The following is a 17,099-nucleotide window of genomic DNA, read 5'->3' on the forward strand; positions in this document are numbered from 1 at the left end:
ACTACCACAGAGAAAAATAAACATTTGAGCATCTTTCTCTTAATAAATAAATAAACAGATATATAATACAAAGAGCATTTGTTTGTACCACAACTGGACAATTTGAGCAGGTGTCAGCCAGTAACCCTTCAACGTACTGCTCTTTCTCTCATATGCTAGCCTGTACCCCTAGCCAGAAACATGCAAGTATTGCTCTGCTAACCTTCTGAGCAGTTTGTCCCTCCTTTTCCTCCCACCCCAGCCTACCCACTGCTTCACATAGCTGTCTCCTAATTTCAGATAACCCTTCTTTTCTGGCTTCACACTGTGGCCTTTCCCATCATTGTCTAAATGGAAGTTGCATTGCGTCTTGCCTCCCCCAACCCACACAGCTATCAGCAGTGCTAGATTAGAAGCAGCATTAACACAGCCTGGTGTTGCAGTGGTGCTCTGTGTCTCAAATGATTGCCATTTAGCTGCAGCACAACTACAGGGCTGTACTTAAAGCCTCTAGCTGGAATCTTGCTGTGGAACAAACTTCACCATGAGGTTTACTCTTTAGACAACAGAAACTAATCAAGTAGAAGATTTCTCCTCCCAGGAATTAAAATAATCTGTATACAGTATCTTGTCCTGCTTTTGTGTCATTCACTATAGTTTTCTATGCCTTATTCTCATGCTGCAGGCTTCTATTAACGTGATCTCTCCCTACTTCTATGAAACTTGGCAAGAATTTGATACTTCAAAGCTGTCAAATTCTGCTGAAATCCGTTGCCAATTTTGTAAGTTAACAGAGATGAGGCATACACTCTGCCTTGCTTCTAAATGAAATTAGACTACTGCTTCCCTTATAAATGTAATGGAAAACAAAGTATTCCATATTGGTTTACAAAACGCATCTGCATTTTGAGCAAGTTATTAATTCAGGGAGAAAAAACAAACAAACAAACAACTATTGGGACAGCTTTGTTTTGGGTACAAACTTTGAATGAGTGTTGTTCTCAATGCAAGCCTCACATTTTCTATTAAAATTTAGCTTTCTCTTAACTTGCTAAGAAGCCAGCCTTCCGCATTTCAGTGGTTTTAAAATGCAGAATTCCTTATATAAACTGCTTTACACAATAGCGATGTGCACATTATTATGTTGCGTGTTTTCAAAGATCCATAAGGAGTTTAATGTGTCACCAGAACACACAGTTGCTTAATATTTGCTTTTCAAGGCAAGGATGCCTTTAACTTCCTTAAACTGCTTCAAGAGTCTGCAGTCTTAGGTGGCTGTTAGAGGGCAAGTATCTCAGTACAGGAATCTTTTAGATACCTTGAATAATCTGTTCTGCCTCTGCATGGCATTTGGTTTGCCTTTGCTGAATTTGAACTTCATGTAATACACAAAAACATTCTTAGTATAAGGTTTAACAGTTGCTTATTTGTTTTTATGACAAACAGGCAAAGCTGTTATCAGGATCAAACTGAGACCAGCTGCTCACCATGATCCACAAGAACTAGCCTGACTGCAGGAAATACAAGTTTGCACACACTATGTATTGCTGCATGCCAGAAGTTACATATTGTTACTAAAAACCAAAAAATAAGCAAAAAAGCTCCTATGCTAACCCAGCAAAACATTAATTTTTTACTCTTGAAATGAATAGTAACACAACCAATACTTACTGCAACCACAAGTGTTTATTGTAGCACATTTACAATATGTAAACATTGAGACAAAATATGTTTAGTGTCCTTCATATTGGTGCACAGCATACAGAATTTCGTTACATATTTGCACACACACATACTAAATTGTTGCTTACAAATGCAAGTTATCTAAAATATGCTTCCCTTTGTTTTTCTCCTCTGCTCCCAGAGTGAATAGACTATAGAAAATAAGGCATCCATTAAGTGGTATCACAATGAGCAAAGTACATCATCCAAATTGCCAGAATTGAAATTCTGTAAGATCTAATGTTTCAGACAGCCACAGACAGTACCAGGTTATTAGGTTGATAGGAAACATCAGTTTGTATAGTGTGGTGAGATGACTCTCAGAGTCTGTGTGTTCACCTTAGTTTATACTCCAGGTTTGCAGACCAGTGTACCAAGGGAAGTTCTCATCTTAAGAAAATAGATGCTTTGAAAGTGCTTCTGTCAGAATTTTCCTTTAAAAACATAAGGTAAGCAGACTGCTAAGCTGAAGACCGCAACTGACCCTTACTGGAGCTGGATGTAGATGGTCTACATCCCTCCTCTCCCCTTGTCCTCTGACTTCAGTCGTATCCTCCCTGAGAAGAGGCTGCCATTGACGTTGTGTGGCGCTTCTCTGTAGACAAGTATTTGGTTTGTGCTCACAGCCGTATTTGAATGGCTTATGCACCAATTCACTGTAACGTCTCCAGAAACAAGTTCCACCAAATTTCAAAGGTGGAGTTTATTTTCACTATGACTGCAGATAAACAAAAATGCTGAGGGCACTAGAGTCTGCCTTAGTTCATTCAGTGAGTGAGAGAGAATGCCTGCAGTACTGAGGGCCAGCTCGGTATTCAAAGTCGCAGTTGTCCAGCACCATTTCTTGCAGTTTAAAGTTCCTGCCTTCCTAGTCCCTTGTACAATCTAGCCAAGTGTCTGACCACAGACAGCTTGTTAATGCCCTTTGCAGTCCAGCACTATTTGACTGAGGAAACAAATAGAACAAAGCTAAAAAAACAAACAAACAAACCTGAACTAGAAGTGAGAGTGCCTAATCAGAAAGGCTGTAAGTTTACCACAAGCTTCTGCCACAGGCTTATGCTGTTTATGGAGAAAAGCACTCAGACTTAAGGTGTAACATTTTCTGCTGACTCCACTATTCAGTTCTTGCAACATGTGCTGCTTCAAAGCCTCCAAGATAAGCTCCCACAAACCATCAGATACGTTCCCTGGGACCTATACAGGAGAGGGGAATAAAATGTTGTCAGCTGCAAGCATAAAAATTATAATTTCATTGTACAAGGAGCCTTAAAATGGTATCTGAACTAGCTAATTAGTTATTTGACATATGCTGATAAGAAACTACCATGAACCACAACAAAAACATTTTGAACATGTGAAAGAATTAAGAGGAGCTTCGTGCGTTGTGTAGGACCATGTGACTATTTAAGGAACATAAGCTATATAACCTTTACCACCTGAGATACTTGTTTATTCCTACGGACCGTTTGTTTCCAATTAAAACCAGAAGACCACAGTACTGAGCTGAAGGAGCAATGTCCATTTGGAGCAATGACATTTGTCTTCCTAAGATACCATTACACGTGATGAGCCCTGCTTTCCTGGGAGTGGCTGACACCTGCCTGCCGATGGGAAGTAGTGAAGGAATTCCTGGGTTTGCTTGGCTTGCATGCGAAGCTTTTGTTTTGTCTAGTAAACTGTCTTTATCTCAACCCATCAGTTCTCACACTTTCACCTTTACTGATTCTCTCCCATATACCAGCTGGGCAGAGTGAGCACGTGCCTGGGTGGTGCTGAGCTGCCCGCCAGGGTTAAACCACAACACCTCCAGATAAAAAATGGTTTGGAACACTAACATGCATGGCATGAGGAGCACATGTGGATCACAACATTTGCCACCATGATAAATAATTAAAGAATCCGTTTAGGAAATAGGGCTACATTCAGGGCTCTGTGGACTGCCCAATACTCCCGAAGAATAAGTTGCTTGAGAGCAACCAGGTTTTTATTTGCAAAAGCTTTTCTAGAGTCCTCCAACTCAGTGGGAAAAGTACCATGTCCCCACCCTGTCCTGCCTCATATTGGGTTTCTTGCTTGATTAAACTGAGAGGTGTGTGCAGGAAAGGAATCATTAACACCAGCACCCTTTCCCCAGGAGCAAGATGGCCTGCTCTGCTCCATCCCACACTTTCATCTCAAGTCAGGCAATCAGTTGGAACAAGGGTTCTCAGCTCTAGACAGCCTCACTGCAGGCTCTGTTCTGTCCTGGCTCCAAAATATGCTCCCATCTCCTCTCCTTCATAAATAAGTGACAATTAACAATATATTGCACCAGAAAAGCCCACATCAAGGAGCTTCAAATTTCTTTGATCTTTTTAGCGAGCTGCAAGTATTTATGGCTCCTGTACCAAGGGACCCTTCAGCAAGCAAGATGCAGAGCTGCCGCCAGCCAGGTTAAATATAAACCACATATCCTGCAGTCTGTACTCCTAAAGAAACAAAACTTTAACTGAAGCATTACGCTCTCCGTAGAAGTTAGGCAATCCTTTTCCTAGTGCTGTGATAGTACCTCAAAGTGCATGCTATCTTAAACCCTTTGCAAGCTCATTTTTTCAAAAAGTTTCAGAACTGCTAACATTTAAATTAAGACACCTTGCTGCATAAGGTATCATTAAAAAGTGGATAAGAAGACCAGGAATGATTTCAGTAAGTCTCAACTATTGCACTGGGTACAGGAAGAGTTAATGCTTGCACATGATACATACACACAGTAACTTGGGAACCCTGTTTTTTCTAACTTTTTGTACCATTTTTTGTATATTAAGAGATTCTTAATTTAAAATTTTCCTCACCTCTCCTAAGAAAGTTTAGTGGATGCAGACATTTCATTCAAATGTTCCATACAGCATAACAAATAGTTTCTGATTTTTGTGTTTGTTTTTTTCCCCTTGCTCCCCAGAAATTAATTACAATTCATGAACATTATATCAGGGATCTTTTGTGGTGTGTTGCTTTTGCACATACATTAATGTATAATTTTAAGTTAGGTACTTACTGTTGCAACAACAAAATAGAGACGCAGAACTCTCCTCTTCTAACCTGTACCTGCCAGAGTTTGGTAAGTCTTTGCACTGCGATATAAAACGCTGAAGTTCTGTCTCTGGAAAGCCATCTTGTTGGTAGTGCTAAAAATTGATATTTAGTTAATACTTTAACAAGGCTAAAACATACAATAGCCTAAAGCAAAACAACAAAAACATACAATAAAACATGCAATAGCTTGTAGGTAAGAAAACCAGAGTACAGAAAAATAGAAGTCTCTTGTAATCACCCTATGCCCTCAAAATTAGCCATTATATTCATTCCTAAAAATGTCATGCACTGCAAGTCAAAATATCAAGGGAAATGAGAGCCTGCATAACACCGATCTTGCCTTTTTATTCCAAACAAAGAGTAGGAGTTCGTGCTTACCTTGATAGTTTCATACGTATCTGTAATGAGCGCAATGAAAAGACTTAAAACCATGTAGATGAACAGACTGATGAAGGAATAGAGGTAGATCCTACTGAATAACCAAACCAAGTAGCTTTTCTGCTGCATTTTTGCAAAGGTGGCAAACATGTCATCTCCATTTATCAATGAAAAAAGGCATTCAGAAACTGTGTTCAGAGAACGGAACTAGAGAGGAGGGAAAAAGACAAGGACATCCATTGCCACTTTGTTTGGGGCCAAAGCCTGTACATACTACGAAGGAGATATATAACTGTTGACTGGCTTCTCTGATCTCTTTGTATGCCCACAGTATGACAACGCGCAGTGCTAACAGTAAAACATCAGAGGAATGAGCAAAGTTTGTCACCTCCTATACCCATGCAGACTCGATTCATTCTCCTGTGAACACTTTCTAGAGTTGATAAGGCAATTTCACTTTTAAAAGGGATAAGGATAACATCTCCAAAGCTTTAGTCTGACATCAGAGTTCTGCAAGATGAAAACTGTTTCTCAGAACACCAGGCAGGACTCCCAGCATATGACTGGGAGTCAGAGCAGCTTCCACTCCTGACTCAGAGCTTTCACAACCAGAGGAAAGTCTGACTGTGTCATGACAGTCAGGCTCCTCAAGCAGAGCAGTATCATGTTGACTATTAGCAGTATCATGTTGACTATTAATAGTGCATGTTGACACATGCACTATTCTTATATTAGAAAAGCCTTGACATGGAAACTTAGAAGACAACAGTAGTAAACTCTCATTTATATGGAATCCATTCTATTACTCAAGTTGTCTTTTTCACATGGAGTATGTTACCTTCACGTGGTATGGCCCCAGTACAATCCATCCACAGAAACAATAGCCCAGATAGATCATAGCAGCACAACAGCAGAACCTCATTACGTTGGGTAAAGCTGCTCGCAGTGTTAGAATGAGAAGCTGCAGAAAGCAATACAAACAGTAAGAATTCAACCAGCTATTTCTCCCAGTTGTCTTATAGCAACAAACAGAATAAATACCAACAGCACGAAGATCTCAGGAGATCCTTACATTATACTTCTGAAAGAAACCTAGGTAGCGAATGACTCCAAGCCACACAAGCATAGTGGATGTTCCTAGGAGTATGCTACACACATCGTAACTTGTCAGACTCTAAAGGAAAAAAACAACATCGACAAAAATAAAACAAAACAGAATAAAATATTATAACAACTGACAGGCTCTAAATTGTGGCTCTCATTACTACAAAGATCTGATAAGGAGCATTGTTTTCCTTGGAAATCTCTCCCATTAGAAGTTTGTTTGGGGCAATATACAGCAGTGCCACCAAAGATCAAGGGAACTTTCAAGTGTTACTCATTTCACATTCCTTTACATATGACTGTTTACAAAACAAATTCTGACAATGAGCTAAGTTTCTTTTGCAAGGCCAACTGCACAGCTGGACTGCAGATGCAGAGACCCCCTCACCAATGCCCGGCTCTCCAACGCCAACTGCATTGGCAGATTCCCTGCACCAGCTTGGGAATCTCTCAGCCACATCCCAACATACAGTGTAGACATGATTTTAGAGCTGCAGAGCAAAAACAGTTCTTCCAGCATGCTGGCAAAGCATTGTAAAAAAATATATATATATACATATATATATCATGACTTGTCAGCAGAGTTTAGATAAATAATAAGGAGGATCCTGATATATAGCAAGGACCTGCAAGGTGTAGGAAGTTACAGTGAGAAGAATAATTAGCTTTACATTAATTCTAACCAGAGCTTCATTTATATTTTATTGGCACTTGGCTGTTTTTCTTTCCACCTATACATACTGGCTCATTTTCATCCAAGTGAGCTGATACTCTGTTCCCTGAACTGCAACTCTTCTCTGGAATGCTCACATCTGGACAGCTTACTTGAATAAGAAGCTTCCACTATTTTCTGTTTTTATTCCTCTTACAGCTGACTAATCTTGCATATTTGCATAACTCACTTACAGCTTGATAAAAAGCAAATATGGACTACTTTAATGTAAACTTGTTACTTATTCAGCCATTAACTTTCATGCAGTAACATGGAAAAAGATCTTGTTATTGTGACCCACACGGCTTGTAAAAGAAAGTGAAATGTACCTGTAGATAACAATTTAAGTAAAATACTGCCTTAGAAAATATACATATATAAATATATGTATTTATACTTATGAGATACAGGAATGCTAAACACAGGATCTTACTTCAGTCTTGTTCCTGTCTTTGCTTTTCCCCAAGAGGGATAGACCTCTCTTTTATTGTAACTAACTTCCCCTTAGCTTCTTTCTACTTCTAATAAAGAAGTGTACATCTCCAAAGGTAAGACAAAGCAATTTGTGCAGGGTGTTTATGACAGTGAAGCTGTCACCAGATGGATTTCAGCACTGTTCTTTTATCACTACTGTCCAAAGTCTGTTGTGTTGCAATGATGTTTCAAAAGTCTGTTACCAATTCGGTGAAGAACAACATTATCTGAATATTAAGGTGTTTCAGGACAGCATATTGCAATTTTTGTTCCCCGATGTTAAAAAAAAAAAAAAATGTATTATCAAATATATATTTTTTTCTACAGCAAGGTTATTTTAGAAATTGAAGGCCTAAAACCAGGCTGTGACTGTTATGTACATGATGGAAAGCAGAAGATGGGAAAGCAGCAATGTGATGCTTAAGGAGAGTCCCTACGCCACTTAAGTGCTTGTTAAATAGGGAACAGAAAGTTAAATGCTAAATCTAAAACAAAATAAAAACAAAACAAAGCAAAAAAAAAAAAAAAAAAGTATAACTGGTCCTAAATGGTAAAGAGAGGAAGACAACAGTCTTAAGCTTTAAGAGGTGAAATTAACTTTATTCCTTGCAGATATCCAAAAGGAGCAAAGAGAAATAGAATTATAATATCTAGTGATACTTGGAAACAACACACCTCAGTTAAAAACGTGGAAGAGATGACAAAGTTTTAAAATTCCATACCAGTCAGAACTGATAGCCAGCCTAGAGCCCTCAGAGATTGAAACCTACTTAGGATAGAAATAACAAGTATTGCTTCCACCTAACAGTGCAAATATCTTACCTTGGCTTGTATTTCCATCTTGAGAGTTGATCCAACAATAGTTAGGATATCACTAACTATAATCAGGATGTACCACCCATTGACAAATTCCATCTGAGCACTGAAAGATACTTCTTTCTTATAATAATATAGGAAAAAGCTTACAAATTCCTAGTGGAACAGAAAAAGATAATTAGATGTACACAAGACATGAATATTTTCCAAAAGAAGAGTTATACCCACCCTTTGGAGTCGAATTCCTTTAACCACTGATCGCGTGCAAAGGATCAATGAGGTGAGACAAGTCAATATGACAAAAGCATCGAAGATCATCATGTAATGAGTATTCTTTTGTACTGCAGGAACAAAAATGCATGTGTTTATAATCATATGCATTTCATCTTGAATATTGAAGTAAGGATCAAGTTTTGATGTTTACATTTACATGGCAATTACAAAAAAATCTCAGTATTTTCCCCACAAAAGCTTGCCTAACATTTTCAAGAGAGACACAAGTATATTTGCACTGCTGATAGCACTTCAGTTAATATCATAATCATATATCATATAATCAAGTATCATATCAGAGTGTGAATGCATCTTACAATGCTGCAAAAGTGGGGGTTGTCCATTTTACAAGCACTGGAGCCACAACATTTGACTAAAAAAAATCTTAGGAATTTCATAAAGATATTTAACTTCTCTTCCAGAACAGTATTTGACTGTTAGATGGCTTTTCTGTCCTAGAGCCATATAGATAATTTGCACTGCTGCTCACATAGCTAAGACCAACATTGAGCTGGACGTGAGATCTCTATCTCTTTTATTACTAAAAATCTCATTCTTTATCAGTTCAAATAAGGTCAAATTTTGAACCAGAACTACCATTAGGCATCTTTTTCCTTTCTATCCTTATCATACAGAAGAAAATAGATCAAGTTAGTATAAGGATTAGATTTTTAATGCTGAAACTATTACTGTTTGAGGAAGAAAAAAAAAAAGCAGCAAAATAATGCTAATGCTTTGAGAATAGGCAGCAAGTCTCCAAAATGGAATGCTGAAGTTCTAGTTGGCTTCACAAAGATAACTGCAGAACTACCCAGAAAAAGCCTGCCTACCTACCTCTTGCTTATACAAAAGCCACTAACACAGGTACTGGTGCCATTTAAGTTGGTTTTACAGTCTAGTCCAGAACAGCAGCAGCTTGTTATTATCCATTTGCCATTGCTGCCTTTGTATTTTTCCTTGACTATCAAAAATTAATATAGGGTACCTCCGGAGATGGTTTTGAAAACTGTAACATAGGCAATCTACATAAATGTGAAATATGGATTATTGTAGAAGCCTGGTATCAGAACCTTCTACTGCTGCACAGGCAATCTGTTTGCAGTAGTATGCCATCTGGTGTGCATTTATAACACAGCATCTAGCGAAGCCAGTTGATAAAGACTGTTTAGCAGAACGTGTGTTTGCTTAAGTGGTATGTCTTGTCCTCTGTGATGCATTTCAATAAATTTGCAAAATTAATTCCAGTCTGGATCTTAAAAATCAAACAAAACACTCATTTCTTACTATTAGCTGTTCATAATGGAATTTCCTAATGTAGGCACAGCATAAGAGAAAACGCCAAATATAAAAATGGACTTCTTTCATCATATTGCTTACATCAGCAAAAAATTGAAAACCAAGTGAAATTTGGAGTCCTGGAAAGCTTCTGGCATTCAAAGAGATTACTTCCTCTAATCTTAAAAGATCTCAGGCAAAGTTTGGACTGGAGACAGTAGGTGACAACAAAGGGTGTTCTTGTCAGTAATTATCTAAAACAGATATTTAACCATACCATGCATCTCAGTTACACTCAAATACACACCAAAGATCATTTAAACAGCAATCAGAAGCGTTTCTAGCCCTTGCACTCTAGCAGCCCTTAGCAACAATGCTTCCTTATCTGCCCGGTGTTAAGTCCTGAAATAAGAGTGAATCAGTTTCAACTTTCCACCACTATCACATGTCCTTCTGTCGCCCAGTGCTACAGCAATACTGCAAAACCCTGCCTTAACCAGCGAGTGGCTTAAGCTCAGTAGCCAAAACAAGAAGGATGGAAAAAGTTTAACAGCATCAGTGGTACAAGGTTTGAGAGCTGTTAAGAAAAGTAATGATGTGGCTAGGTTCCAAGACTTCACTTCAAGAGTTTAAGAAGAACAATTCTTTAGGAAAAAAATCAGAATTTCAAGTGTATCCCCTAGATAATGTATGTCCATAGTGCATCATCTTTAAATACATTAAAAGGTTAATGAACATTATGTTAGTATGATGAAAGTTTAGCATGAAAATTAGATCACATTTATGTCACTTACTTGATCCAGAAACATGCCAGTCTTTACATTCCCTGATCTCTATGTCGTTGTCTAGACTTATTTTAATTCTTCCACTATGTGCTTTATTATCGAACAGTATCTGTATTAACAAAATAAATTAATTTAAAGCACATGTCTTCTTAAAGTAAAACCATAAATATACAGCATACTGTACTGCTAAGATTGCATAATGATGCAGAATAATTCTGCTAGGGCAGAAGTTATGAAACTTGTTTAAGCTTACAGTAATTTTTGTTTATTCAGATAAACATGGTCAAAATGAAAGACATCTAGTGAAGCAAATATCTGCCACAAATTGGTTGATCAACTAGATACTGAAATATAGGTGAAATTCTTTTAAACTACAGCCCCCTATATCCAAAATAGGAAAAAAAACATCCACATTCCTAGAAGCACCTCTCTAAAGAGGAGAGATTTGTGCTTTCCCATACTTCAGATGGATTAGAGTACAAAAAGCAGAAAACTGAACAAGTGTGTGAGGACTGCATCAGGAGTACTCAAAGCTTAACCTTCTACAATCACACCTGATGGTGGTTTACAGGGTACCAACTCAAGGCAGAGTAATCCAGACACTGGTGGGGACCACTGAATGGTGCCCAACACAGCTCAGAAATATCTGTGCTGTGTATAGTAAATCAGCAAGAATGGATTCTCATTTCAAACTGAAAGATGCACGGCAGGCTCCCACGTACCGTCAGAGTGAAATCGTAACAGTCAGGGAGCTCGTGGTGACGAACAGTCTGGAGGTTGATTGCCTTCAGATTGAACATGAGCTGCACTGCCACTAGCCTGGAACAGAGTCTCGCATTAGCCTTTTGCAGGGGAAACACACAAATACACCAATGTGGGAAGTACTTACTCCTCCTCACCTGTGGAAATCCAGAGTGAAATTCAAATTGTGCTTTCCCACTGTTCTGTTGTCTAAAGGCGTCATCGGCTCAATGTACAAGCAGTCTGCAATAGATAAGTACTCACAAAAAAATCTCATGGGTTATCATGCTCTTTAGCTGTAATCTGCCTTTCCCATTCCGAAGGCTGTAAAGAGCAGTTGGCTACAGTAGCCAAGATAGCATGCTTAAGTGATGAGTTGTTTTGGAGGCTAGGGTACAAATACGTTGGCTTGCTGAACACCAGCCAACACATTGAGCATGAATTCATTGGGAAGGCTCCTGAAATTAGCCTCAAATACTTGTATTAGATGGTCATCATAACAGCACCCCTTTTTTTGTGGCAATAGTTATAAAGGACAGTTTTTCTGGAAGTGAGATTAGTTACACAGTATTTTTCTTGTGGGTTTTGGCTGGTGCTAACTTCAGTACACATCATTTGAATAGACAACATAGTACTGGATGTTCATTAAGAATTTACCATGTAAATATAGGCTCCCTTCTCCCAGAGAAACAATACAATAGATGAGATCCATTACCAGTCACAATCTCCGGGTCTATGTCAAAGGTGTCATTTCCAGGACAGATGGTTCCTCGCTTGTAGAACTGCTGACATACAGCCAGGGCTGTCTCTTCTGCTCCCCTCTTCTCATAAGCGTGGTTTCCAACAGAGATATTGGGCAGCTGTAAGTACTAAAGTTCAGAACAGACAAAACAAGTCAGGTTGCACCAAAACTATTTGTCTCTTAAACAAACAAAGAAAAAGAAACAACAACAAAAACAAAACAAAACAAAAATAACAAACAAACAAACAACAAAACAAGCAAAAATCACAAATGTTTGGATCTGTGCCATAACCCGTCTTCGTATTTAAAACGTTACCTAAAGAACTTGGCAATGTACACCACGCTACAGCTCAGTCCTCAAATACCTGAAGGAATCTGACAAAAGCAAGAAGTGTAGAATTTGGGTCTAAATGCCTTTTTGCTTTGTATTGTTTTCTCCTTACAGTCCTTATTAGAAAGTTTAATTCACTGTTTGCAAAGCACTCTGGCTCAAACCCAAGGAGTGCATTGAGTGCAGAATTAATATACTGATTAGCTCTTTTTACAGTCTGTTTCTCTTCTTGACAAATCAATGGATTTCTCCACCAGTTCATTCCAGAAATGGCTTACTCAGTGTTAACTATATTCAACTAATATTGTACCAGTTGATTTCTTAAAGACTTCTAATATAGGAAGAGCAGCAAGATCAAAGTTTCTTCGGTTTTTTCCTAGTCTTCCATTAATCCGTTTTCATTTAACTCCTTGTTAGCTTAATCCCAGTCTGGAGGCTTCAGTCCCCCATGCAGCAATCATGCCCACAGGGCAGGGAAAGCAGAAAAGCAATCATCCCATCCCAACTGCTTTGCAGGTTTCCAGACTGAAACCAGTCTTTTGAGTTTGCCTCACATTCAGTGATAGCTGGAAAGCAGGTATTTCTCCAAACAATAAAAAAAATGTGTGTCTACAATATATTTTTTTTTCCAAAAAGCAGTTATTGAATCCATTAGGAAAGAAGTGGCAGATTTAAGGCAAAGTATTTAGGGAAATCTAGCAGGGGAGTCTGCCACCCAGTAAAAAACCTTTGATATTCAGCAATTAAAATTTGTTACCTCATCATAAAGCGCCTGTAAACAGAGGAAGAGCAGTGTTTGGGTCCTCATCTTTCCATGAAAAGTAGGTTTCCAGGGCAACATTAACTCAAAACACTTTACCATATGTATGTCACATCTTAATTTGCATTTGATAGATGGGACACAAATCTTCCCCTCTTTCAAAAAAACCCTGAACAAGTCAATATTTGAGTGCTAAGTAACAGGTGCACACATGCAATCTCAGACATCAGGGAAGGAGGAAGAAGAAAAGGCACACAGGTATAAAAATATATACAAATATAAAAATATATACAAATATATACAAAAGCATGTATATTGTATACATTGCAGTGACAACCCTTACCTGGTTAATTGCAAAGAATATCTGGTCATAGACATCTGTCTGTGTGTAAACAGCATAGGTGTCATCTGTTCTGTCCATGTACCCTTTCAAGAAGAGATGTTTGAATGCAACAGTGTTCTCTTCTTTGAAGGCAACCACCATTTGATTGCTCAGTCCAAAAAGCACAAGCTGAAAAGACATTTGTATTTCCTGTTTAAAGGCAAATTTGGCTTCTGGACTAGTAGATAAATCCTGTCCTACAAACAGCTACTCTCATCATGCTGGTAAACACAGCACTTACATGCAGGCTACTCCATTTTGCAGCTGGTCAAGTCTGGCTATAAGGAAATAATGGCTTTCAAGAGTGTTCTTTTAACATGGTTACCAGTGTCTTGGCTAAGGACTCACATTTGCACAAAGAACAGTATACCAACCCAAATTCAAGCTACCCCTATACTATTACGTGTGATTTCTTAGTTCAGCCTGACATTAATATAACTTGCCTTGAGGAATATCAGTGTTTCTCAGCCAAAAGGCAGGACTGGACATAACCAGACCCACCTTGGAAGTCCTGACTCCAGTGCAGAAAAGGCAAACTGAGGACAAGTCAAAAGAAAGCAAACATCTCTCCCTCAGGTTTGGGTAGAAGGTGCTTTGACAGTAATTGATGAAAACTGTGCTTGTAATAGGATAACCTTCAAAGCCGTCAAAAAATGATACTGCATCAGTTCATGAAGAGTTAGCATAAAACCCTGCTAGCTAACATCCAGGCTGGGAAAGGTTTCCGAAAAGACGTGCTCTATTGTTTGCAGGAGCTCACAATTCTCTTTAGTGACTATTGTTTCATACCTAGTGTTGGAACTATTGTGAAGAAACTCATCAGAGATTAAGTCTGAATCAACAGTCTGTAGATTAGCTTTATGGCCATGATGCAAACTGTGTATATACTTTTTGATAAGGATAACTCAATTACAGAGACACTAAAATAGTCTGTGAGCAAGCTTGGTATTCAAGGCACAGACAAATACATTGGCTAATCAACAGCACTAAGATTTAATTACCTATTGGCAGATTTTCTCTGAAAAGTCTAGGGTAAATTACCATTAGTTTCTTTCTTATTTAGGTTCTTGAACCATCAAATTTTATTTCTAATTGCAAAATGGGACAAATGATCATCAGAGGATGAGGATATATTTGAAACTAAAGCACAAAGTGGGGAATACAAACATACTTCTAGATGAGTAGTAAAAAAACTACTGTTCCTATAGTTTTTCCCATCTTTCAGGTAACTGTGGAAAGTATTCTTCTCCATACTTGTATTTTCATACTAATACCGCCATGAGTGTAAATCACGTGGGCAACCCTGAAGGATGATCACCCAAGGAATTAGAAATGTTACACGGAAAACTTCCTAACTCTCTACCCAGGTTGCTCTGAGAAAACCATTGCATCTCAGGAACAGATAACTTTGTTACAAGAAATCTGCTGTGCAAGGCTGGGTGAGAAGAAGAATGGGGCAGAATTTTTGCTTTATTGGATACAAGCGTTTGTATACCACATGCAAGGCACAAGCTATGGGCACAAAACAGGTATCAATTTCACTATTGTAATGCACGCCACTGTTCCTTCTCCTAGCCACACACACACACAGTGAAAATGGTACTGGGGGTAATAGACATGTAAGGATGCCATCCTTCAAAGAAGGAGAGGAAGTGGAAAAGGGGAAAAAGAAGAAAGCCCTTGAAGATGGTTCCTTTCATATCCACTCTCAGTAAAGCTTTTTCAGTCAACAGTTTAAGAAAAAAATATGCCTAATGAGATCCTGAGATGTAAGCTACATGTATGTAACTAAGACAGTTTTGCAGTTTATCCTCTCCCAGTCTCCACACCAGACCAAGAAAAGCATCTGTCATCTACACCCCCCTTTTGAATTCCCCTGGACTAAGAAGAGTCCCTGCTTCCATACTTACTCACCTGAATAGTAACCATTGCTATTTTGAGTAGCTGAATCCCAAATTTCCAAGGCTTCCTGCCCCGAGCCCAGAATTTTTCACACGGGTTCATAAAGAAGAACTTCAACTTCCTTCTGAGCTGGTCTTCCACCAGCAGCTCCTGTGATGCTGACGGGTGTTGTTTGTAACTGCAGAGCCCTTCATCATCATAAGCAATGCAGCTGCTTATGGCCACTTCAGGATTTTCCATTTCTGAAATGACAAAGGTGCACAGCAGTTGGAAAAGATGCAAGCAGGAATACAGCAGCATCAGGCTGGTCTGCACTGAGGACCTGGGTTCCGAGGTGTTTGTCTTCCGTGAAGGCACCTGCACGTCACCCTGAACGGGGGACCCAACCCGTCACGGTGCAGTGCTCTACAGAGCCCATACCGGCAGCCTCACAGCCCGGAGCTCAGAGCACCTATTTAGCAATGGAATTTCTGCCCCGGGGAATTATAAAGTCACTTGTGGAAAACCTCTTCCCAGCACCAACACCACGCCTGCAGGGCGCCCTGACTCACTTCCTTCTGCCCGGCAGAGCCCCGAGGCCTCGGGCAGCACTCCCTGGGGACCGACCTGCCCCGTCGGTGCCTCCTCCCCGGCCCCGAGCCCGCCGCTGTCGGCACGGGCACCGCGGGACCTCGGGGCGGCGAGCAGCGGCGGGGCAGAGGCAGGGCTGGACGAGCACTGAGGCAGCGGCGGGCAGAGCCCCCCGGGAGCACCGCTCCCTGCGTCCCAAGCGCCTGACAGACGCTGCGGGCTGTCAGCAGGCAGCCAGGGCCGCTCCGCCCAGAGGAAGGCTGCTGGCAGCAAGCACACCGCAGGCAGCCCGGGTCACGAATAAACCTACAGACGTGCCGGATTCGGCTTCTTTCTTCAATTCGCTTAATAAAAGTTTCCTACGTAACTCAGACAGAAATCACCCCCCGGCAAACCCCCCGGGGCACGGCTGCCCCCGCTGCCCCCGCCCTGTCCCAGCACACGCGTCCCCCCGGCACGCCCCGAGAGCCCCCCGCCGCTCGGCACCCCCGGGGGGCACGCACCGGCCCCGAGCGCAGCCGCCCCCGCTCCCGCCCCCGCCCCCCCGCCCAGGGATGCGGCCCGCGGGCTGCCGTCACCTCGCTGCACGCAGCCGGTCCCAGCGCTGCAGCGCCCTGATGGCGGCGGGCGGCCGGGCGGCACGGGCAGCGGGGACCGGCACGGCAGCGCCCTGCCCGCGGAGCCGGCAGCGCGGAGCGGTCGCCTACTACAGCCCCCATGATGCTCTGCTCCCCGCTCGCCCCGCCGGCAGCGAGCCGTTGCGCGCACGGCATGGTGGGACGCGTAGTTTTTCTAGCCGGCCGCGCGGAATAACCAATAGCGACTTCGTCCCGCGGAGGCGGAGCACTGATTGGCCGCTGGGAGCGTCGATCCTGCCCCGCCCCGTTGCCGTGACAACCGCGGGACGCCAGGGACGCGGCGGGGCCGGGCCGCGCAGGTAGCGGCGGGCGGGCGGGGGGCTGAGGCGCCCTGAGGCGCCCTGTGAGGGGGCGCGGGGCGGCGCGGGGCCCCGCTGTGCGCGTGTACGGGACGTAACTAAACCAGAGGCACAAACGCCGGCTCTGCTCCCCGCAACACC

General features: G+C 41.3%; 1 protein-coding gene across 4 annotated transcripts; it reads right to left on the minus strand.

The window, feature by feature from the left end:
- Nucleotides 1-1,646: 1,646 nt before the first annotated feature.
- Nucleotides 1,647-16,759, minus strand: MCOLN3 (mucolipin TRP cation channel 3). 4 transcript variants are annotated; one of them, XM_068690639.1, is made up of 14 exons: nucleotides 16,600-16,759; nucleotides 15,464-15,693; nucleotides 13,511-13,678; nucleotides 12,050-12,203; nucleotides 11,493-11,577; nucleotides 11,316-11,412; nucleotides 10,603-10,702; nucleotides 8,489-8,601; nucleotides 8,267-8,416; nucleotides 6,227-6,328; nucleotides 5,993-6,115; nucleotides 5,155-5,361; nucleotides 4,739-4,868; nucleotides 1,647-2,898 (listed from the first exon to the last, which is right to left on the minus strand). In XM_068690639.1, exons 2-14 carry the CDS (start codon nucleotides 15,689-15,691, stop codon nucleotides 2,879-2,881), a joined length of 1,677 nt encoding a protein of 558 aa, XP_068546740.1. In that variant the 5' UTR covers nucleotides 15,692-15,693; nucleotides 16,600-16,759; the 3' UTR covers nucleotides 1,647-2,878. The 4 variants fall into 4 exon arrangements, with proteins under 4 accessions (XP_068546740.1, XP_068546742.1, XP_068546741.1 ...); XM_068690641.1 differs by lacking the exon at nucleotides 16,600-16,759 and adding an exon at nucleotides 16,003-16,426; XM_068690640.1 differs by lacking the exon at nucleotides 16,600-16,759 and adding an exon at nucleotides 15,774-15,957.
- Nucleotides 16,760-17,099: the final 340 nt, after the last annotated feature.

The sequence above is a fragment of the Anas acuta genome, chromosome 8 (assembly GCF_963932015.1).
Source record: "Anas acuta chromosome 8, bAnaAcu1.1, whole genome shotgun sequence".
Classification (NCBI taxonomy): Eukaryota; Metazoa; Chordata; class Aves; order Anseriformes; family Anatidae; genus Anas; species Anas acuta.